This window comes from Pteronotus mesoamericanus, unplaced genomic scaffold, assembly GCF_021234165.1.
Source record: "Pteronotus mesoamericanus isolate MK-2021 breed Mesoamerican mustached bat unplaced genomic scaffold, CSHL_Meso_final scaffold_85, whole genome shotgun sequence".
NCBI lineage: Eukaryota > Metazoa > Chordata > Mammalia > Chiroptera > Mormoopidae > Pteronotus > Pteronotus mesoamericanus.
Window position 1 is genome coordinate 13,272,860 of NW_026555329.1, and position 25,317 is coordinate 13,298,176.

The 25,317-nt window shown below is 36.2% G+C and overlaps 1 protein-coding gene across 2 annotated transcripts; it reads right to left on the reverse strand.

The window, feature by feature from the left end:
* Positions 1 to 11,510: 11,510 nt before the first annotated feature.
* On the reverse strand, positions 11,511 to 24,702 carry TMEM106B (transmembrane protein 106B). 2 transcript variants are annotated; one of them, XM_054564539.1, is made up of 8 exons: positions 24,428 to 24,702; positions 21,707 to 21,928; positions 19,622 to 19,685; positions 18,285 to 18,444; positions 17,257 to 17,397; positions 16,944 to 16,993; positions 16,220 to 16,273; positions 11,511 to 14,878 (listed from the first exon to the last, which is right to left on the reverse strand). In XM_054564539.1, the coding sequence occupies exons 2-8, from the start codon at positions 21,924 to 21,926 to the stop codon at positions 14,740 to 14,742; spliced, it is 828 nt and encodes a 275-aa protein (XP_054420514.1). In that variant the 5' UTR covers positions 21,927 to 21,928; positions 24,428 to 24,702; the 3' UTR covers positions 11,511 to 14,739. The 2 variants fall into 2 exon arrangements, with proteins under 2 accessions (XP_054420514.1, XP_054420516.1); XM_054564541.1 differs by having other exon boundaries at positions 24,457 to 24,701.
* Between the last annotated feature and the right edge of the window lie 615 nt (positions 24,703 to 25,317).

Below are 25,317 nucleotides of genomic sequence, written 5' to 3' on the forward strand. Positions count from 1 at the left end.
CTGGAATCCTATTAGAGTGAACTGTCCAAAACTTTAAATAGGTAGTTTGTAAAGCAACTGACAGTGGCTACTTGCTGCCAGGATTTGGTCTACAGCTCTAGATAAACTAAATAAAAATGCTTACCACTGAGAACACATGTTCTTGAATACTGTATCTCTACAATTGGAAAATTAAAAGAGGACTTGAAAAAAGCCACTAGCATTTACAATTATGTTTCAAAAAGAATATTGTGACTCATTCTATATATCATTTTGACCCAGAATTGGTATATAATACAATCATCCTCGGAATTAAGAATATGTATACAGTCATGCACCACTTAGTAACAGGGATACATTCTGAGAAATGTGCTATTAGGTGATTTCATCACTGTGTGAACATCACAGAGTGTACTTACACAAAGCTAGGTGGTATATAATCTACTACACACCTAGGTTGTGTGGTATACCACCCTCACACGTGGTCCCTTACTGACTGAAATATTATTATGTGGCACTATATAGGGTCCAGCAGAAGTAAGGCCTGCTTGAATGTGGTTGGTAGAGTAATAAATAATATGGGCATAATAATTTATAGTTTTAATTTGAATATTTTACCTAAAATGTCATATGGTATGCTTGAGTGTGATATTGTTATGTTACAGAATTACATGCTTATGGTTTTGTAATAAAAGATTTTGTAATAAACAAGGGGCATTATTTGTGCTGGTCCCTTTATATACATTTCTTTGCCTTCAATAAATAATAAAATGATAAAAGCAAATCCATGTTAAAATCCAGAGTTGATTTAAGGGAAGATATTAATACTACAGTCTACTCTAATGCAAGTTGGGAAATACGCCACATATTTCCTATCAGAGTTATTAAGATTAACAAAGAGAAATTATTTTGTACATCATTCCCTTAAAGTACAGGGTTTCCCAACTTTTCCCCTCCACAGCATTCATAGAAAATATTTGTTCAGCCAACAAACCAAATTAGGACAAACCAACAAGGATGCTTACTGCTTGAGATGACCCTGTATCCTTCTCCCTGCCCCCAAAATGCTATAGAGTTGTACTCCAACTGTTCTCCACTGCCGAACTGAGATGGACACTGAAGAATAGGGAGGAAAGTATCCAAGTGATAACGGTGGGAGCCAGTTCTAATCATAGCCACTAACTTGTTTTATTGTTCTTTTGTGTTTTTTTTTTGAGGTTGGGACTGTACTATTTTCTTCTTTGTATCCCCTATAGGACCAAATACTGTGTCTTATATTTACAGATATAAATTGGAAATATTGTGGGTACCAGATCACTGTAATAAACATCACAATAAAGTTATACCAATTTGTTTTCTCATTACATGTAATAATTATATTTACACTATACTATAGTCTGTTAAGTGTGAAATAACTTTATGTCTTAAAAAACAATGTACATCACACACCTCAATTAAAAATACTTTATTACTAAAAATTGCTGAAGAATGTTTTTATTGACTATTACAAATGAAAGATCTTGAATATAGTAAAACATTTTTAAAAATTCTACATAAATCTAAATGTTACTGAATATTTTCTTTCATTGATGGATATGTGATAAGTAATTGAGTGCTAAAGCAGTCAGTACACAAGAATCTCTGTTCTCATGTTTACCACATTCTAGTATAGTTGTACAGACAATAAGTAAATAGGTAAATATCTATAATATTTTACATGGTAATAGGTGCTATGGAAAAAAATAAAAGCATGAAAAGAAGAATGACAATTCTATGGGGTTTGTAGGGGTGTTGAAAGCATTCCTGTCTTTTGCTTGTTTGTTTGTTTTTAACCAGTTGCAGGCTTATAAAATAGTCAGCTAGTATTATAGGATAAGATACCAGTTGAAGAAGATGAGCTTTTAAAGTAAGTGTAATTTACTAATAATGTAATTTTAGGAAATGTCATACTGCTTAGCTTTAAAAATACAAAAGTTATCCAATAAGGGCACAATTAAAATAATGTATAATCAAGTAACGGTATACATTTAAAGATTATAATTTATATGTGAACAAATATCTTTTAGGATAAATGACTTTTTACTCAAATTAGACAATCTGATGTACAAACATTACATTTGAGTAAATACTATTAAAAAGTCTGACTTTAACCTTTTTAAATTTACACATACCACTGATGTCTCCATTTGCATTTATTCACAGTAGAAATAACTTTTCAAAAACTACCAACAAGGCAGAAAATTCAGTTTTGCTTGGGAAGTATATCCTTTCAAATTTAAGAATTAAATACCTGACACCTATTTGAGATCAGTATTCTTTGTAGCTCCAGTTTCGTTTAGGTAATTTTTTTAATGCTATTATCAGTACATTCTATTCATGAATCTGGAATTAATATAATGAAAATAAATGTTGGAATCTTCATTATAAACTCACTTTAAGATGATATACTGTAACGTGGTCCCTTTTCATCCCTGTTCGGGAAGCCCTGTAAGGCGGCAGCAACAGGGGACGTGTGGGAGGAGCGCCACCGCTGGTCACCGCTGGTCCCAGGTCTGGGCAACAGCTGCCCCGAGGGGACGGAGCCCATCGCCGGGAGCGCGGCGCTCCCGGGATCCGAGGGTTACCATCCGGGGCCCGCTGAGATGGGACCGGGGACTCTGAATCCTGCAGAGCCTGTCCTGGGGGGTGTCACGGATGGGGGGAATGAACACGAGTTGTTGCACACACTTCTTGGTTTGCCAGGAGAAGGGACATGGCACATCCCTCTAGCGGGGAAGGCCCCAAGTCCCTTCGTTCGAAGCCTTTTATGGAAAAGGTTGTCGGTCGGGCTACGTTACAGGAATGCACAGGTTATCTCATGACATCAGTGTGTTAATGTTTACAGAGAATGGGTGATGTTTTGAAGAAAATAAATGACAGGAACGCACCCATTTACATGGGTCTGAGAGGAGACTAGTAAACAAGAGAGAGCTAAACAAGAGAGCGGTCTAAACATAAGAGTGCCTAAGGGAATAGGGTTAGGGTCTGTGAATAATGTAAATTTCCTTCCCAGCATGAGCTGGCTAGAGCTTCTAAGGGAAGAACAAAGCACACTTTAAAGAATTTACTTTTACCCCTGATTTCCCTGGGAACCACCAGATCTGGTTTAGGACTGACTCCAGTATTGTCTCATGCCTGAGCCAGGTTGGGGGAGGGAGCCACCAACAGACAAGGGGACTTCTTCCAGATAGGATGAGGACTCCAGCCATGTCCAAGCTGAGGCAGGGGGTGTGGGCCTTTTTGCCCTTTCTCCATGTCCCCCAATTTCTTGTCTGCTTCCCATACCGGCCAATATCTGGCTTAGGTTGCCCCTTCCATAGAGGGGTCTTACCCGTCATCAACAAGCGACCATCACAGCTCCAAGCAGGGAGGCAGGGGCATGGAAGGTTAGGTCTCAACAGGGGCCTGTTTCTCCAAGGTCTCCCTGATTATTTCCAGCCTTGGGGCCCTCCTGCCTGTTGGCAGGATTACAATTCCTGAAACCAGACAGGGTGTTTCTCAACATCTCATCCTTTTTTGTTAGAGCGGACATTGAAGTGAGTCCAACAAAACCAGCTACTTGTTTTTCCCTCACTTTGTCTCAATGGAACAGCTTACAAATACATCACAAAGCACAGAAGACAATGATGATCAATAAACATCCTGCAGTGCCCATGACCCATACACGGAGGTTCAGACCCACAAACCATGTTTTAGGATTGAACCATTGCAAATTATCATTTAGAGTTTGGAAAATTTCCTGCTTAGAGAGTCTTAATGTCCTGAAGTTGTTGACACAGCTCAAGCTGGAGCTGGTCGATATGGCCTTTCAACTTGGATGAGAAGGCCCCTCTAAGGCAGTGTTGCACATTCGCCCGAGTGTTGACTGGAATTCCATTGCAGTGGGGTGACACACAGCTTGGAGAAGCTGGGATCACAGGTGAGCTGTTGGCGGGTAACAATGGCATCCTGGTGTTCTCCCGGCCATATCACGGCCGATTAGATGTGATGTTTCCATCCGGTTCATTCAGACTGGTTGCACACAGTGGTCCTGTTGGGACTTAAGTACAAACATACCCTCTTCCTTCAGATTAGTAACTTTTCTGGTCCTTCACAGTTTCCATTCCTAGGGGGTTCCTATAAAATATCAAGGGATGAGGCCCTTCACGGGGCTTCCTCCGGTGGAAATGTTTCCCTATTGGAATATTAAGTGAATTGTCACAATTAAAAATTATAGGTATACATGGCTGTCATTATCAAATTTTTAGTAAATTTTTAGTAGAGGACTCCTGACTCCCCCTTTTTTGTGTGTTAGGGAGAAACTTAAAGGTATGATGAGTGCGCTCCACAATGGCTTGACTGATAAGATTATAAGAGATTCCTGTTTTATGTTGAATTTCCGTCTGTTTAAAAATTCTTGAGTTGACTTTGCCGTGCAACCAAGGCCAATATCGGTCTTGTAAGTAGGCTGAGGTTGCAGGCCTCAGGCCTCAGGTGCAGCTGAAAAAACACCTGAGTTTAAAAGTGCCACTCTTTTCCTTTTTTTTTTTCCCCCTACAGTCCTGGAGAAGCAGACACCTTGCTGATAGGATTAGCAAGTTAATTACCCTATTGTTCTCAGTGCCTGGTCCCTTCCATGGATGAAATTTTAGTGTTTCAAAAGACTCTTTTTTCACTTATTTTGCATACATTCATTTTCTGCTTTTAATGTTCTTCCTTCCCATGCCATGCATGGACATGGCATATATATATATATATTTTTTTCTTTATTCTTTCACCATCCTTCATTATAATCCTTCATTTTCACAATCCTTCATTAATGGCCACAGCAAGTTAAGTGGCTTTTAGTGCCTACATTCTGGCAAGCTTTAATAAGTTGACTTGACATTAAATGCTCGTTAGCTTGATAGAATTAAGAACAGCTCTTTAATTATTATTTGTGTTCTCGTAGGCTAATTGTAATATAAGATTTTCAGTTGCTTTATTTACTCACTTATTTAGATTCACAAAACCTAAATAATTAAATTCTATTTATTACTTTAAAGTTTATTATTATTAATAATTATTAGATTTGCAAAATCCAGATAATTAAATTGTATTTATTATTTATTATAAATTGTATCATTATATTGTTACCTGTATATTTATTATTTTTATTTTTATATAGTCACATACTTCACACATATATCATGTATAAGATACATGTACATATAAACATACTCATACATAAATATATTCACATACATACTTATATACTTATTATTATTACTACTATCATGTTATTATTATTTAACCTTTACCTAAGAAGTATTTTATGAAATGAAGAGTGGGAAACTTAAAAATGAAACTTATAAATCTGAGTAAAGAAATGGTATAGTTAGGAGAGAGAAAAAAAACTTGAAAAACCAATACTTTTCATTCAGGGCTAAAAGCAGCTGATTTCTGGCAAGTCCCCTGCTGTGGTTGCTTTAATATGCAAAGGAGCCAATGCAGTTGCTATCAAGCTACAAGTAAGAAGATTCAGATGGTCAGAATTCCTGAAGCCAATTTAATTTCTTTTTTACCTTTTCCCATTCCTCAATATCTAGAGCCAGGGAACCACGGATAGCATTCTTTTACTATCTGCTGAAAAACCAGCTTTAAGTTGCTGTTGGAGCAGTCTGAGATAGACCTGCCGCTCCTTAGAGAGTTTCCAGCCCATATTTGCGGCTGGGATGCTGTTGTTTTCCTTTTCCGGCTCCGCTGTCTCTCAACTCCACTCCGTGCTAGGGACTGAGAAAATGTGCTGCTTGTGCGAAAAGGCTTCCAAGGGAGAGAAAGCAAAACTGCAAGGAGTTTTTGGATTCAAACTGAACTTTCAGATGTTATCTGGGGGAGGGAAAAAACAGGACACAAAATTGAACTGGACCAGATGGTCCTAACGAATGGGTGCAAGAGACGGCCCTAAAGGAAAAACCCCTCCCCTTAGAGCTCCACACATCCACAGCTTTACCCATCAAGTGATGGTGCTGCTGAGCCCTACCAGGGATGATTGGCGCCCCAAAATTCCAGTCCAGCCGGTGTGTGGTCCGGGACGATTGGCTTGGAGCTGCTGGCAGATGACCTCTGATGGTCGCTTATCATCCCCGTTTGGGGCGCCACCTGTAGCTTGGGGCCCTCCATCCTGTCGTCAGGGTTACAGTTCCTGAAACCAGACCGGGTATTTCCCAACAATACATATTGATCAAAATCTCAAAACTTTTAAAAAAGATTGTTTTGAAGACTAAACACTTGAAATACATGTAAAAATCACTACGAGCAATTAGAAAATTCAAAATTACATGTTTTTCCCTTCACTGTCATTTTCAAAGCAACTTATAAAATATAAATTGAATCTTGTTTTTGCCTGTGTATGAAAAATAGTTTTAAACTGAAGTAGTTTTGTTAAATTGCTCTAAATTGTCGTTGACGGAGCACTGCGCACCGCACTCCCGGCCAGTGGCTCCTAGCGCCTCGGGAGGATGAGCAGTCAGAACCACAGGCCTACTGCTTCCGGTTAGATCCAAGCAGCTATGTTTTGTCACACACTGAGGTTCTACATAAGAAGTTTAAAAAATAGGTTTCATAATTTAAAAAAAACCCCTGAAAACCACTGATCAAAGGAACCAAAATCTACCAGAAAAAACCACTCATGAATAGCATAATCAATAAAATCTTTAAGTATTTTCTATTGATTATGCTATTGTAGTTGTCCTATCTTCTCCCTTTTATCTTCCTCCACCTTGTACCTACTGGCCCACCAGCATACCCCCGACCTTAGTTCATGTCCATGGGTCGTACATGTAAGTTCTTTGGCTTCTCCACTTTCCATACTATTCTTAACCTCCCCCCGTCTATTTTGTACCTACCAATTATGCTTCTAATTCCCTGTATCTTTTCCCCCATTCTCACCTCTCCCCCTCCCCACTGATCTCCCTCCTTGTGATCTCCATTTCTGTGATTCTGTTCCTTAGTTGTTTGCTTAGTTGTTGAAGCAGACACCTTGCTGATAGGATTAGCAAGTTAATTACCCTATTGTTTGTTTTTGTTTTTTTAGGTTCAATTGTTGAGAGTTTGTTGTCATTTTACTCTTCATAGTTCTGATCTTCCTTTTCTTAGATAAGTTCCTTTAACATTTCATATATGTCTTGGTGATGACGAACTCCTTTAACTTTACCTTATGTGGGAAAGAAAGCACTTCATCTGCCCTTCCATTCTAAATGACAGCTTTGCTGGATAGAGTAATCTTGGATGTAGGTCCTTGCCTTTCATGACTTCGAATATTTATTTCCAGTCCCTTCTTGCCTGTAAGGTTTCTTTTGAGAAATCACCTGATAGTCTTATGGGCACTCCTTTGTAGGTTACTGTCTCCTTTCCTCTTGCTGCTTTTAAGATTCCCTCCTTATCATTAATCTTGGATAATTTAATTATGTGTCTTGGTGTGTTCCTCCTTCGGTCCCATTTCTTTCGGATTCTCTGAGCTTCTTGGACTTCCTGGAAGTCTATTTCCTTCACTAGATTGTGTTCTCCTTCATCAGTTTTCCGAATGTTTTCAATTTCTTGCTCTCCCCTTTCTTCTTCTGGCTCCCCTGTGATTTGAATGTTGGAACGTTTAAAGTAGTCCCAGAGGTTCCTAAGCCTCTCGTTTTTTTTGAATTGTTTCTTCATTCTGTTCTGGCTGAATGTTTTCTTCCTTCTGTTCCAAATCATTGGGTCCTGGTTTCCTTGCCTTCACTGTTGGTCCCCTGTATATTTTCTTTTTTTATTTTACTTCGCATAGCCTTTACTTCCTCTATTTTGTGTCTGTACTCAATCATTTCTGTGAGCATCCTGATTACCAGTGTTCTGAATTCTGCATGTGATAAGTTGGCTATCTCCTTGTCGCTTGGCAAAAGGCATGAATTTGCTATTGATTCTTCATCTTGCTTTGACTAATTGGCTAAGGAGAGCACACCCAGGTAATCTTATTTTTCCTATTACTTTACCAGGATTTGTTTCTTTTTATGTCACAATTTCAGATCATGCTACTTGATACAAGATTTTTAAAGCCATAACTAAAACACTAACTCAAATTGGCAAAATGTGTTTCTGTTCAAAACAAAAAGTTTTGAGTTCAAAAACCAAAGCAAGCCCTGGCTAGTGTGGCTTAGTGGACTGAGTACCAGCCTGTGAACCAGAAGGTGGCCAGTTCAGTTCCCAAGCAGGTCACATGCCTGAGTTGCTGGCCAGGTCCCCAGCTGGGGGTATGCGAGAGGCAACCTACCAGTTTCTCTCACACATTGATGTTTCTCTCCCTGTCTTCCTCCCTTCCCCTCTCTCTCAAAAATACAATCTTTAAAAAATATATTTCTGATTGGGCAATTCTTTTAAATGTACACATCTGGGTGGGAAGAGTCAAGTGTTTTACTAAATTTGCAGGGAGAAAGGGATGGGACACTTGAGCCAGGCATTGAAAGAGGTAAGATCAGAGGATTAAAGATATAGCCAAATAATTTTCTAGGAAAAAAAAGATTTCAAGTGTGAGACAGATTCCAGAGATATTACAGAGGTTGAACAGATAGGATTCGGCAATGAATCAGAAACAAAGTGAACAAAAGAAAGAGAAATCAAAGATGATGCTAATATGGAGTTTGGGTAAAGACCATAAGGATTACAGAGCTTTAAGCTAAAGGACTTTCAATATCTACACTGATTTGTTTGTATAAAGAGAATTTCAAAAGCATAACCAAGATACTTTACTGATACAAATTTTATTTTTCATGCTAAAATTTTTACAAATTTTATTGTGTAATACATAATTACAAGAGTAACAGTTACAAGTGAATTAAAAATAGCATTTTGGTGCGCTTCTATTCATTTTACTATCATAAGCATATTTTGTTACATGAAGAGCAACAATAGTTATAATTACAGAACTCCTGGACATAGAATTTTAGTGTTATGATGGAGGTTAATACATAATATAAACAAAGAGTTTATAAAGAGTTAAGTGCCCAAACATAGTCTCATATTCTATATTATTCTTTATTCCACAATTAGAATCATGGGTTAGAATCTACCCAGTAATGCCATCATGAAATATCTGACCAAAAAGGTCAGCAAGCATTTCATTTTCCAAAATCTCACTTAATTTAGTTCTACATGGAAATATAAGACAAAATACACAAGGTATGGTTTGCTGATATTTTATGCCTAAAACAAACCATTACATAATGAAATTATGCATGTTTTGCAAGTTGGCATATGTTCTATGTCACACAATAATTAAAAGATAAATAGTACTTAGACAGAACTTAGAATCACCCAATTGCAGCTGATACTGTATCTCCCAGACTTCTAGTTTCTAAAATTCTGGGGAAAGTGAAACACTTTGAACTTTAACAGTCTACATGGTAGTAATATTACTCTTGGCCATTGGCCCAATACTAATCCTTTTTTGGTTTTATATACAAAATATGCTGAGAACATTTCTCTTAACTCCATTTTATTTAATATAATTAAACAGAAGGCAACAATTTCCTTCTAGAAGTTATATTTAGCTATGAAAAAACTGACATAAGTATGTTAAATTATGAAATATTTTTAGGGTCACTACAGACCATAGTATATTTTTAAATTCAGAGGCTGTGCTAAACACATGTAAAAAAAAACTACAAACATAACCAATCATTAGTTTTTAAAAAAATGAAAATTACCATTTTTCCCCAATAGCAACTTTATAAATATATATATCACTTACTTTCATCCAAATTAAGAATTTCAAAAATCCACTATGCAATTTACATTCTGACTAGGCACAAAAAAATACATAAATATTAGTAGTTCTAATCAGAAATTTCAGCTGACAAGTGAAAATTTTTACTTTGAAGTAAGTCGATCTGGGACATAGAAGTGAAATATTTGATTACAGCACATTTAAATATATTTTGTTTTCATGTAAAAAATAATTTTTTTAAAGAAATAATGTTTAACAGTCTTACTCTACTGTCTCAAACACATTTTTCCTTAAAATAGTTTAAGATAAATACCTAATTTAAAATGATTTTACAAAGTAAGTCAAATTAATTATTCTTAGATATAGGTAAGCCAAGTATTTGCTGCTTTCAAACACTGAGTTAAACATCATGACATTATGGTAAGCAACTTTTGGCTTATAACCTAGTAACTTGAAATTCAATTTACACTGCTAATCAAAGAAGGTTGACATGTATTTGTAAATTAAAAATTTTTCACATTTTAGAAGAAAAAATCCTAGTAGATATGTATGAATGTTTTAAAAATCAATGATAAACATTTTTATTATACCAAAGATCTACAAAATAGAATATCCTAGTAATACTTTTGAAAATAGTTGATCCTTGAACAAGATGGGTTTGAACTGCAGGGGCCAATTTATACACGATTGCCTCATGCAATTTAAGCCAGTATTGTTCATCAACTCTGTGGTTGGAAAGCCCCATATGCAGATGACCTACTATATTTATATGCTAACTGTTGACTGTGTGGGAGGTCTGCACCCCTAATTCCCCCCTCGTTGTTCAAGGATCAACTGTACTATGAAACAGCTCAAAGTCTTTTATATACTAAGTGCAACAACCAATATATTTTTATAAATAAAACGTTTTCAAAGACTGGAAAGACAATATGTTCATTGTAAGGGTAATAATGCTTAAGTCAAACAGAGTTTGTGAACCTTGAATCTGCCATTTACAATCTTAACCTATTTCCTAATTTCCCTAAAACTCAGTTTTGTCAGATATAAAATGGGATGCAACAACAATATTGACCTTAGAGGGGTCTTCTGAGGAGTAATGTAATGCACATAAAAGATTAATATAGTATGTGACACATAAGGAGCATTAATAGTAGCTCGACCAAGCAGTAACTTACTTTGGGGTCAAGAACCTAAAACACTATTTTCTTAAATAAGACGTAATCATCATATAAAGAATTACTTAAGAACTTTAAAAAAAAAAAAGCAAAATGGCATGGGAGAGCTGGAAACATACTCTCCAATGAAATATCCAGAATTATATTGCAATAATGGTAAGGCTGAGAACCATAAAGCCTTCATTAGACTAACATTTGAAGTCTCCTAGGTTACTTTTATTGTGTTATGGCAGTCACTTCCTATATATGTTAACAATGCACTTCATCATTTCCAAACTACAATTCGAAAGATCTGAAGTGAATTTTATTTTGTCATGAATTTTTAGAGAATCACCTCATTGATCTAAAACAAACAAAGAAGGCACAGAAAAACTGTACACAAATAAAACCAGTCATTTACATGTTAGGTACTATAAAGTGACCATTTTAGCAATTTCAAGCAACTTATCTGGTATCTAATGTTTTCATACTGTTCATATTTCAAATCTCAAAAATCTCTATTACTTGTAGTCTCTCTGGTGACATACCAGCCCTATCTTTATTGGAATGATCAAGGTGTACTAAATTTTACAGAAATATTAATATATAGGTTATGTTCCAAAATATTTTAGATACCAACTTAAAGTTACCCAAATCATAGTCCACCAGTATGATTTTGATTGCTACTACTAAGCATGTGAACAGTTTCTCTAATTTTTGATCATAGTACCTGAGTCAATACAGGGCTTTCAAATGGATGTTCTAAATGATAGAGCACAAATATGGGAGAGAGAAAAACTCCCATCTGGCCTGTTGAACTCTTTTACATGTCAGCAAGTCCTCAACTTCTCCAAGCCTCTCCTTCCTTCTCTAAAAGCTGAGACTCCTACCACCCTCTTTTCCCCAACTCACAAGGCTCTAAGAAATCATCTAAGAAAAACACATGGAAGTGCTCTGGAAAGGACATAGCACTATATACATGTAATCTCAACACACAGAGGCTTGCTACAGTATGCTACTTGGTAAGAATGATCAGTATATTAAAAGTGTAGTTTAAGAGGAGGTTATTCTCGGAATTTTTGGAAAAAAAAATTGTGACATCTTTACCATGTCCTTTGGATAAGGTCTGAGAGCAGTTTTAAAAACTGCGTTGATACCTATCCTATTACCATGTAAGAAACTACATTGGACAATGACCTAAGAAAAGATAAACCTCATTCATTCTTTCCAGATATTTTTAAATGGCTATAATTCAGATTTACCTGAATGTGTTTCTGGAGTTTTATTAATTCACTGCCTGCTCTGTTTTAAGCTATTTCTGGTAGTTACTTAACCCTATGAAAGTAGCCATAGGTGATCTTTATTTTTCCACTACTGGTTTTTTACTTATTTTAAATTCTAGTTTTATTCTGACTTAAAACTCACAGAAAGTAAGTTTTTAATTTAGAGAATGAATGAAAAAAACACTTAAACTAAGTCATTAAAAGCAAATGTTCCCTCACTTTCCTGCCTCTTCAATCGTTACTCTGAATCTATTCTAAAAGAGTATCAGAACCACCAATCAACAAAAAATCCATTTAATTTACACTACATAATTTTCCTAGAGTTAAAGATACAAAGCAAGAAAATAAATCAGGATTTTCATAAAATACATATCTGAAGGATCATTCTGAAGGAATAAATGTGATTTTGAAGGAAATAGGACATGAGAACAAGAACAAAACAAAAAATGATAAAACATTTTTTGGTTTTACACTTAGTCACTGAAATACGATTACCTCTAGGTCACTAGCTGAATGAGAAACTGGATGAGGGATTAGTCAAGTATGTAGAAACAGACTTGGAAGCCCTGATATATATGGATGTTAACATCACAGGAGTAGAAATTCTGAGGCAAAACAGGGTCTAGAGGGTCTACATAATACTCATTAAAAGATGTCAAAAGATAGTGAGGGAAAATGAACCGAGAATGGTAAAACACAAATAGAATCAATATGCCACAGAAATGCGCAGCTTCAAGAACGCGAGTGGTCCAAAAAAAGGAAAAATTAAAATAAAGATTGGGTTTGATTAGGAAGTCTATAGTGTATGTTAAAAAGTGAGTTTTAGTTAACAGTAAGAATAGATGAATTAGGAATGAATTAAGGGAAGATAAAGTAGTTTAAAAAAATAAAGAGCATTCTAACTATGTATTTGAAATGTTCACTCTGGGAAACTTGGAGAAAATGACATGAAAGCCAAAGGAAGGCCTGAGTGTGTCTAAAGGCAGAAGGAGGGCTTCGTAATAAATAAGTATTAATTATTAAATACTTATCAATAATTAATAACCATTAATTATTAAACAATCAATTATTAATAATTGATCTAAATAATTAAATACAGTGTATATTTTAAAGTTGAGAGTCAGACTGATAAATAGACATGTTTCAGACCTAAGTGAGGCACTTTTGGGGAGGTTAGGGGGAACCTGATTTCTGTTACTGGGAAACAGAAACTAATCTGAAGCCACCCCTTCCCTTTTTTTGGTATGACAGTCAGCCCCTACACTCAGTGGTATGTATTTAAAAGGTACTTAGACCTTGGTAAGTGAAAAGGCAAAAAGTCCAACTGGTAAATGGTACTGAGAGTATAAAACAACAAAGTCAGTCAGTACTTTACACTTGAAAAAAATTTTAAATAAAATCCAAACCTAAGGTAAAAACTTTAAAAATGTACCCGCTAGGTGCATGATATCGACATGATGTGCAAAGTGATTAAATTTTTAAAATCATAATACAGGTTTTATTTTGATATGGCCACCATCATTTAATAATAATATTTCTTAAATAATTTCAACTAAAGAAATAATTTCTACCTCTGAAGCATTAAAATTGATGAGTTGGGTACATAATAGTTGTGAAAAGTATCTTCACAATTTTCAGTATGAAAAGCAACATTAAAAAGAAGTGGAGCATCAAGTAATTTATTTCAAATCTACTTTATGCCTGATCTAATATGCAAATGGAAACATTCACATTCTGTAGATTTCTGAATTCCATTTCCTGTTTTATATTTATGAGCTACTTACTTTATTTTGAATCTGTGTCACTTTATTTGACATTTATTAAAGCTGTATAAAAGCCATGCACAGTTTATTTACAATATTGTACATTAACTATGTTTCGAGATTACACAAAAACTTCATAAAACTATAAAATGGAAAGACATGTGAAACATTATTTAGAGAGATTTAAAATTTTTAGGTACAGAATTTTGCAAAGATTATTTTGGTCTATAAGTATTATTTAAGCACTGGTTTGAAATAAGATGGACAAAAATGCAAATAAGTAGAAATTCAACAAATGAAAAACTAAAAATGTTTAAAGATAAAATATGATATAGTTGAAATACTCCCTTGTAGCAATGGGAATTTATAAGAGGAAGAAAAGGTTATTCCTTAAAAGTCTTTCATAAAGGACAGGCTATCAGGAACAGTCTATAAAAACTTTCAGAAATAAAGTTTTCTCAAATTATGTTCATTACCAAACTCATGTTTTCAATAGTGACTAGAGCTGTGAATTTTAAATATTTATTGTCCTGTAAGGGAAGTCTCAGTTTCCCCCTCGGGGAAATGGGAGTATGGGGTGGGGAGGGAAGAAAACCAATCAGTAAATTTAGATTAAAGTAGAGATCCTGGTACAAATATCATGAACACAGAGTGAAGAGCTGCAGAAACTTGGAAGTCCACATACTTTTAGCTGCATTTTAGGTTTGTTTAATTTAAGATCTCCTATCAGGAAGTAAGTACCTCATCCTTCAGAGTTTAAAAACTATCAATAGGGATTTCTTCTTCTCTAGCTGCATCTCTTTCAATGTTTACTGCTGTGGCTGAAGTACATTCAGATATTCAGATTGACCCAGCTGGTAAGTTGTGTTCCTTCCACAATCAACATACTGGTATCTCTCCTGGGATATTTGTTCCGAGTGCCCAAAGTAGGTTGTTGTCACAGTCACTCTAAAAATAAAAGAAACGGGGAGAAGTACTGAATAGTTACATATAAAACAAGTTTTCTAAAATGAGAATACTTTATACATCAAAATTCTCTCCAGACAGATTATTTGCTTAATGACAGTTTCATATTCTGGATGTGGGTCTCTAAGGGAATGTTTCTCCAAATGACAACAGAAAGGCTGGCTGAGCAAGCCCTATCCAAATAATTATATACAACAAATGTAAGTTTTTTCTTTAAAAGAGTAGGGCAAAAGTGGGTTTACAGTTATGAGTGCATTAAACAGTTTATCCTTGTGTTTTTACTAATTATTGTATTATTTTCCATGTGAACTGTAAACCTACTTTTGCTAACCCCCATGTAAGGTGATTACATGATTAAAAACCACATAGTTCTCTCATCATAGGAAAAGGGTTAATAAAATCTTAGCTCATGGCCCAAATATTAAACCTATAACCTACACTGTTTCAATAGCTCAGGATAACACCCCATTTACAAACCAGTAACATTACTTCTCCTCAGAAATGCTAATGACCTTTTACCACAGGCAGCATGGAACTGTATGTTGAGTTCAGTCCTCCTCACTATCCCAGACACGGCCATTTTCCTGAGTTCTTGCAAGGTCTAGGTTCACTATTCGGCAGCCATATGATCCTGAACTACTTCTTGAGCACCTGTTTCCTCACTTGTAAAGTAGCATAGTATTTATTGGACATCAGAGCACTCTGGTACTACTTAAAATCCAACCGAGATGGCATTTTAAAAACGTTGTGTATTTTCAACCATTTTCAACATTTTCAGTCCTATGGCACACAAACTAATTACTAAAATTCTGTGGCACACCAAAAGATCTATTTTTGGTCAATCGACAAAAAAAAAAAAAAAAAAAAGTATAATTTTGATTAATTTATAAAAAATGATAGTAATTATCTACCCTTTTTGCTGCAAAGTGACTTTTTAAAAAAACCAGGTGCTGCACTGACTGGTGTGGCTCAGTGGATTGAGTGTAGTAGGCCTGTGGACAGATGGTTGCTGGTTCGATTCCCAGTCAGGGCACATGCTTGGGTTGAGGGCCATGTCCCCAGTTGGGAGCATGTGAGAGGCTACCGATCAATGTTTCTCTTGCATGTCAATGTTTCTCTACCTCCTTCTGCCCCGCACCCCATCCCCTGTTAAAAATAAATTTTAAAAAGTATTTAAAAAGAAAAAAAGAGGTAGTGCCCCTGACTAAATAGTCAGGTAGTACATGTTTTAAAAATTTAAATATTCCTGTGGCACACTGGTTGAAAATTGCTGCTCTAAGCCAATGTTATAAATCTGAAGTTTAAACAAAAATTCATACTCACTGCATCATGAGTACTATGTTATGCACTTTTATGGACATCAGTGTGCAGAAATCACTGTTAAAGAGAAAAGAATGTGGATAAATGAGACCTAAGACATTACAAATTTAAAAGTTTAATTACAATTCTTCTTCCTATGTTAAAGCTGATAGATACTATTAAGATATAAGTAAGCATTCTGGTTGAGCATTTTCTGTATCTCAAATAATGATAAGTATTTTCATGAATTCTTACTCTAAAAACAAATACATTTTTCTGCAGTTGTAGATTTGTTTTAACATGTGCCACAATTTACTTCTACTTTTTGTTCACCTTTTGAAATTCTACTAACCAGTTTGTTACTCAGAAATTCTGTATCAAGCTGATATCAAACAATGATGAAATTTATCACTGTTCTACTAAACAGTTAATAATCATTTAGAACTTATTTAAAAGCTTTAGGACTTCAACAGTATTATATATTATTAACATTATTAATCTTCCTACAATAAAACATCAATAATAGAATATAAGAGAGTATGGTTCTCAACATAGTAAATAAAAAGTGACAAGGTATATATGACCTTAATTCTGAAAACTAATTTTTTTATATGTATAGCTATTGTGTATAAATATCATGTATATCCCAAAATGTGGTCTTGTGACTAAGATCATGGGATATTAAATATACATATTTAATTCTTCAGACTTTATAATTTAATGGGAATTATTAAAAATCAGAACTTACTACATATAACTCATTTCCTCTGCTATGACAGTAGGTACTGTGTAATCAATCTGAAAGGCAAACAATGAAAATAAATACAGAATAGGATCAATAATCAAGTATAATCAAATATTACACATACATTTCATAACCTCGAAGAGTTCTGAAATCTCTCCCTTTATGACTCTGACGCTAAGACTTTCTCTTGTATACATTCATGAGATACTCTTCAAAGTCAAGTTTTTGAGGAAATCCTCACCTCCTTCAAGTCAGTTTGATAAACAAAGTTGAGACTCATTTAACTTCTCCAAAATATTTCATGACTGAAGCTTACCTGTTTCATATCTAGTGGACCAATATTTGTTATGTTGTTTAAGCGTGCCTTTCCAATAACTGTTTTTGAAAACTGAACTTGTGCAGTGATGTTTTCCACTTCAACAGAATAATAGTTATTGTTCGTTATATTCAATGTGTTCTGCAAAAGAGGCCAAAAATGTACACGTTATTTGAAAATAAGCAAAACAAATATCCATTCAAACTAGTTTAAAAAAAAATGACTTCATTTAGGGCCATGCTTCATTATGAGAAGAGATAAAAGTTTTAACAAAAATGTTAAAGAACATTAAATCAACCAATTACTTGGTTTTACACATGAATATTATGTGTAGGATATACTATAATAAACATACAATAAAAAAAAACAGGCCCAGAAACGGTACAGGAATCAAAAAATGAATGTTGGAAAATGTATTTGTGACAGCAAAAATGAAGTAAAAATAATTTTTAAGTTTCATCTAAGTTTTTACTCAATGTTAGTATTGTAAGCTATTACTTATTCTAATAAATACAAAGTTGGCCATATAAAATGTTAAAGAGTAACTTAATTTCTTTGTTTAATTTAAAAGAAACTGGTATTTTAACTTATATACAAATAGAAATTTCTACCAGGTCAATATGGAGAAGAAACAGAATGGACTCAAGTCTGTTTGATTGGAAAGGAATGCAGGTAACAGCTGGGCCCAACATCTCTGATTCCAATTCACAATTGTCTCAAATTTGGAATCAAATGTTGAAAAGTAAACAGGTTGTAAATATATTTTTTGCTAGCAATTAATTGCTTAATTCACTTACCCTCCTAATGGCATCTTCAAATGCTAAATGTTATGTATACACAACTGCCAATATTTATTATTCACCACTTTCAGCAGAACCAGAAATAAGAGAGGTCAATACAACAATAGCAGGCATACAGAAAGCAAACCAACCAGTGCTGCATTTAATATTCTCTCAACAGGGACAAAGGTACTACTTAACATCATAAAGGAATGAAGTTAAATATTTGTAACATAAACTTTTACTTACTGTAATATTTAAATATACTGTATGCTTTGTATCATCATAACTGACGTATGCTGATTTTACACCAATGTATTTCACGTCGATAGAGCGAGGGAAAAGGAAAAACACAGCCAATCCAGAAATCAGCAGACAGACAAACACAGAAGCCATCACATACAATTTTCTGAAAAGAAAAATGGAGAATTTAAATATGCGTATGTGCATCACAAATTACAATGAAACATTTAGAGAGAAATTTTCAACTTGAAATTTCCCATTATACTAGCAGTATAAGATGTATTTTTTTCTACTTTTTACATTATAAAAGTATTGAGTAGGGTTGGGTCTGAGTCTATTGTTAAAATGTTCTCCTTAAAAGATGTATTTACCTTAGTGAGGACTGGGATTTCAGGCTTATTATAGATAGAACATTACTGTAGTGATTCCCAAACTGGGCTGCACATTAAAATCAAGACAGGGAACTTTAAAAATATACTGATTTCTAGACTCCCTCCTGAATTCACTGCAGAATTTTCACAGGTGAATTTTGCCATCATGATTCCCTCAAGTGACTACTCCTCAGAACCACCTCTGAAGCTCTTGAAAAAAAATGACATATCTACGTGCCTCATCAAATCCACCCCAAGTTTATAGCCATCCTCTGCCCTTATACAAGGTATTAAAAAAGATGGCCACTATGTATACCCACTTCTATATTTCTGAGGTTTTTCTAGGTTCTGAATCTTCCTTCGTTTATCTATGGTCTTGCAAACTGGATTCTAGCACCAGCAGGTGCTAGGGTGTGTCTGTCCTTTTTTTGTCTTTTTATTGAGTCTTTGAGGGTTTAGGATGGTCCAGTTCCTTCTGATCTTCTCATTTAACAGGTTATTCTTAGAGGCATTTGCTGGAAGTCCCTGGGATCCTCTTCTTTTGAGGTAAGGTCTTTGCTTTGGTACCAGGGGTCTCAGGACTCTCTGTTTCCCCTCACAGCTTCCACACAGCTGCTCGGCATGTCAGCGCCCTGCTATCATCGTGGGATGAGTACCTGTTTTTATGGCCTGTGGGAACACCTTAACTCCCATTTTTAAAATAAACATGTTTTCTCTGTGTGTTTCCTACTACTATTCTAGGTTAGTCTATTTTAATTAAATGGACCTGAGAAGATTCAGGCACTATGCTGCTTTTAAGACCTTACTCTGACCAGGAATCTTTTTTTTTTTTTAATGTCACAAAGCATAGGAGAGCACAGCTTCATAATCCGATGCCATTTTTTCCTTTAATCGTGTTAACTAATTATTATACATAACTTGAAAAGCAAGAATACAAAAGAACAAAATAATGTGCCACTTATAATTACTTACGTTCTTCTTGGCCTTAATCTCTGATCACTATATGGAATCAATGCCACCAACTGGTTTTCTTGCCCTAAAAGTGAAAGAAGTTTAAAAATTTATTAACGTGGTTTATTAAAAATATAGTAGTTCCACAAAGAAGTCTGGTTTGGAAAGACCAAAATACTATGTGGTTCTCATCTCATTCCTTCAATAAACTGCTCTCAAAATCTTTAAAAATTACCCAGTAGAAATTGAGTTCCAGAACACAGTACCTGTGTTTTTTTTATACCTAGATATCTAGCTAATTCGAATAGTATAGAGAATGAGTAATTCTTTGCTGAAATAAAAAATTTTTTTACCAGGCTTTCCTTCGACCCCACAGTTTTCCAGTAAGACTCTGACTTGGCCATCCAGATGAGAGCAGAGGAAACATACTGCTTCCTCTAGATCCTGACACCCCTGTGACTATAGAGGTTCCTACACCACCCCCTTGAAAACCAAAACTGACACACACTAAGTCTCGTGCCCCAAGAGCCCCTATAATGAGCCTTCCAGGGCTCTTTCAGGCCACACCCCTTTCTACATTAAGTCACTACAAAATCCATCACTTATTTCTTGGGCTGAGCTAAATCCATAGACTTTAATAGATAAATGCCAATTTGCTAACTTGGCTCTGTATTAACTATTAAAGCACCATGGTCAAGTTCTTTTTTAAAGCTTTCCATAATGCTTCCATCATTCCTCTCGGACCCTTCCACAATGCTCCCCCTCACTTACACTACTCCCAACACACCCACATATACATATATATATATATAATGTATATATGTCTCTGTGTATGTAAATATTGCAACTTGCTTGGCAGTATTCATTTGGCTAAACTACAATCTTGGTTAAAACCAACCCTTTAACTACTATGCCTATATCCACAGTTACATGTGCATAGACAAAAACATACAACTATGCACACTGGTCTCACTTTAGATCACTCAAGTGGCCCTTAATTTACCAATAATCATACTGTTATTCCCTTAGTTCACACTCTCTGACATTGCAAGACCACAATTTCATAACTTCAACTCTATTTTGCAATCTCCAATACCTTCTTCTCCAGACAACTCTGAGCTTATGATGAGGCAAACAGAAGAGAACTTCCACAAGCCCCCCCAAAGCCACCTCCACCCACCTTTCTGCTTCTGCGTCCACATACTCTACATTCCCTTTTGTTATGAAGAGTAGCCCTATGCACTTGTGCACCAGATCTAGTAATTCTCCTGTCTCCTGAACTATCAATGCTTTCTCTGTGGATCATTCTTATTAGCATACAAATTTATTATTCACTCCATCTTAAAAAAAATCCCTCTTGACCTCATAACCCCTTCCAGCTATACCACTTCTCTCCTTTTCTAAACTGTTACACCATCCCTCCAAAAATAAAACAACTATCTTATCGTTATGCAACTTCGTTTCTCCTATGCTCTCCTGATCCCACTCTACACACGACATACATACTTAAGCAGGGTAACAAAACTGCTCTTTGGATGTCTCCAGTGGTCTCTACATCACCAAATCCAAAGGTCAGTTTTCAGTCCTCACAATAGTTCACCTATCAGTAGCATCTAACATAGCCCATCACTTTTTCCTCCTTGGTGTACGTTCTACATTTCTCTTCCAGGATACCACAGATACAGATCTCCTCCTCCTATTCTAGCTGCTCTTCTTCAGTGTTTTTACTATTTCTTTCTCATGCAACTGACCTAGAATGTAATGCCCAAGGGTTCCCCAACCCAAGGCATTTATCAGAGACTCCTGTAAACCTTGTATTGCCACTTTGTCCTTCCGTTGGGGCCTCTCCAGAGTCACACTATCAACTTTGACCAAGGAGAAAATGAGAAGAGCATAAAGGTACCTTTACCATTTCTACTGTTGCCACTTCTCCTAAAGCAGCCTACACTTAGCACATGGGGATCATTCCCTCTGACTTCCTCTATGATATGTAACTATTATTTTTTTTTTCCTATTTGACTCATCATCATATAGCATGTCTCTTCAGGTCGCTCCTCTTGTACAAATGCATGGAATCATTCTTCAAAGAGAAAACAATGCACACACCCCTAGGAATTCTTCCTGTTCCTTGACAAGTGGGGCAAGTGACACTATCTCTTCCTGTAAATTCCACATATGGAAACTGAGAGACATCTCCATTTCTTCCATCTTCATTATGGACTTCACTATTAACCAATCCATTCCTCATGTTTTCCGTTGATGCGACTCCTCCATAAGCATCTTCTTTGTTTGAATGCAAAGGCAAATGAGAAAAAGAATGTCCCATGTCTAAAGAAAAAGAATAATCTTAGAGTAAACGTCAGGAAAAAAATGTATACTCAAGAACATTTTGGGATATTTATACCAATCTACCATATCTTGCCATGTATAATGTGCACATTTTTGCCCAAATTTTTGAGGGAAAAATAAGGATGTGTATTATACATGGGTAGTACTAATTCCATATCTATATAAATGTTTTTAATTTTTTATTTATGCTTACGCATTAGAAGTGTAACTCTAGAAAGCAATAACGATATCTGTATGCAAAATAATACCCTTTACAATGAGAACAACAAGTACCTAAATAAAGCAAATAAAAAATGAATTAAAAACTTAAAATGAAAGATTTTTTTACCTGAAAGTCTGGGCCAAAAAAGTGGATGCACATTATACACGGGAGCACATTATATATGGTAAAATGCAGGTAATTAATTTAGAAAAAAATTCAAGGAATGTTCATTCAAACAAACTACTTTGGGGATTAGAATTATATTCAATTAAATTAATGTCTGAAACAAGGAAGCCACTTCCCAGAGTCCAAAAGTGTTTCTCTTAACAAAATACTGTGAAATCATATCATGTCATATTTGCGGTGAGAATGGGCTTTCAAACCACAGTAGAGGTTAACAACCCTATACTTCCTTTAGGTCCTCTGAAAAGTAACATGTGGGCTTCCCATTTCTCAGAATAAAACAAAACCACATTCTCCCTTTAAACCAATTAGCCCTGAAGGCAAAAGTTGGTTTGGGCAGATAACAGCGAGGTATTATATGTATTGACAACTAAATTCAAAGTAGTAATTTTTTTTACCCTTTAAAATTCATGCTCCTTTGTGATAAATAAAATTTACAATCCCTCTTGACCTCACATTTCCTGCTTCAGATATTTAAACACTTCCAATAAAAACAACTCAAAAACCAAATCCTACAGTTTTTTTCTCTCACTCAGCAGTTGGTAGTTTAAAAAAAAAAAAAAGAAATTAACATTCCAAAGTATTAACTATAACCTCCCATACAAAACAGAAAAATATAGAACATTTATTTCAAAATTTTAGGATGACAGTATCAAAAATAACATGAGGAAAATTAAATATAAACTTAAAGCCATAATTCTAAATCTGTATGTAATTAGTATTACTACCTATACAAAAATAACCTCTGCAGGTAGGTAATGCAATAACATTGCAAGGAGGTCATACAATTTTAAGAATGAAAAGAATTGAAGTGATATGATCCAATCTGCTGATATTGAGGGAAAATTAATAAAGAGCTAAAGCAAAATTTAAAAATTTCTTCTAAATTTGATTATATACCTTTTATTAATTCCTAAAAGTAGATTACAGACATTCACATAAAGAGATAAATGCTATTTCTTTTAAAAATTCTCACTGATTTGAATATGAAAAACTGAGACTCAAAATAATTCAATGTACAAAAGTCTGCTTTTTAAAACTGGCGTGCCATCCATGTATTGGGGTCACTCAACGCAGTGTAAGCAGCAGGGTAAAAATACTATTCAACTAGTAGCAAACTTAAAATTACAGAATGATGAATAAAGACGCTTATTTTCACTAGTTAACTATTTTAAAAAATCTTATGTACGCATTGTTCAGGTTAAGTTAAAAACATACATAATTTATGATTTCTACAAATGCATTATCTTCTCTTGATTTGTTTTAATGACATTACTCCTCTGCTAAATCAGTACTTGCCAAGCACAGGTGGTTCAGCGATGAATTAGCATCACTGTCCCCACACTGGAAGGCGTTAGGGAGAAAGAACACAGAAGGCAAAACCAGCGGCTCTCCGGCTGGACCTCATCGAACAGTTGCCTCGATTCTGCCTATGACAGATGTTTGTTTCAGCAAGGCTATGGACAAGCTCCAGGCCTTGCCAGGTACTGGGCATGCCTGCCTGTCCCACTAGATTTTCCTCAGAGCACTGATAAATTTAATCACTTTTATTCCTAGAGGCTGGTTGTCGTATTCAGAGGTTCTAGCCCGCCCTTCTTTTCCCTGTGCTCAGTGTTTTTGTCTTTTAATCTTTTATCGCAGTCTTTTAATTTACGGAAATCCAACATGGATCTCAGACTCAGCATAAAGAGAGAAAAAATAAGTACAGCACTCCATCCAATTTGAATGGGTCGTGATTTTCTGATAACGAAGGAAGTCAGTCGCTTTCATAACCTACATAAACAAAACAAAACCTGGCAAAGAGCCTACTCCGGAAAGGTTAAAAATAAGATCCAGAGAACCGTGCAAGAAAACTCGAGAATAGCAAAATAAGGGACCCCCTGGCCATACAAGGTACGCAGGACCTGGGCCAAAACCCAGAGCCCCTGGACAGGAGTCTGGGTCTAGGTACGAGGAGGTTGCACAACACCTCCTTCAACACAGGCCTGAGATCCTCTCCCATCGCTTGGCAGGCCTGGCTCCCCCGCGGCCTTCCTTCCTTCCCCCTCGGCTCTTCCCGCGGAGCCTCCACTGGCCCCGCTCCGGAAGGGTACCTGGGGGCTGCGCGTCCGGGGTCGCTCACCGGCAAGAGGATTTCTGTGCAGTTCCGAGCAGCTCCAGCGCGGACAGGCTCGAGGACAGGGTCACGAAGTACGCAGTCCAGGAGCTGGGGCTGAAGAGACGACCCCGCTCTGTTGCAGGGTCGCCCCGGAGTCAGGAGGGGGGAGGGACCGCAGGATGATGGAATCAGCTGATGCCCGACCTTCCTGTAACCTGCACCCGCGCCTGCTCAGAGCGTCCTCGTAGCAGGTGTGTGGCCCGGATTCCTGCCCCACGCATGCGTCCTTCCTCCGCCGCGGCCCTAAACCCGGAAGTGCAGCTACTGGGAGTATGGGCTCTCGCGGTTGTTACCTTGGTTTCCCAAGACTTTAAGGTAAAAATTGGCTGTCTTCGTCGTGGAAAATTGAGAAATAACAATATACTCCTCCCAATTAGGCCATTTCCTTTTGCAAAGCGGAAAAAGGTGCACTTTCTTTCACAGCCTTCAGCTGAGTAGTTTTCTAGTGCTCGCTCTGCGAGTCGTCTGGGACTTCACGACTCTGGGAGGGGGAAGAACCGGATCGTAGATTCACGGCTTTTAATTAAGACGCACTTATTTTAATTTAGAACTTGTTCAGTGGAAGGAGACTACAAGTGGGGAGGAATCCTGTTTTTGGTCGTTTTGGTTTGTGTTGGGTTAGGTTTTTGTAAATGCTTTTGCACACGGTGTTTCCCCTCCCGCTTCCCCTTAACTCAGTGGTTAGTTAGCAGGAGTATGAGATCCTGGGCGAATCCCAGTGCTTCGGCTCATCTCTGTGACTTGGGCTACTTCCCACATCTCAAAGGCCAGGTTGTCTCGTTTAGAAAATGAGAATAACAATACTGAATTATTTTGAGGGTTAAG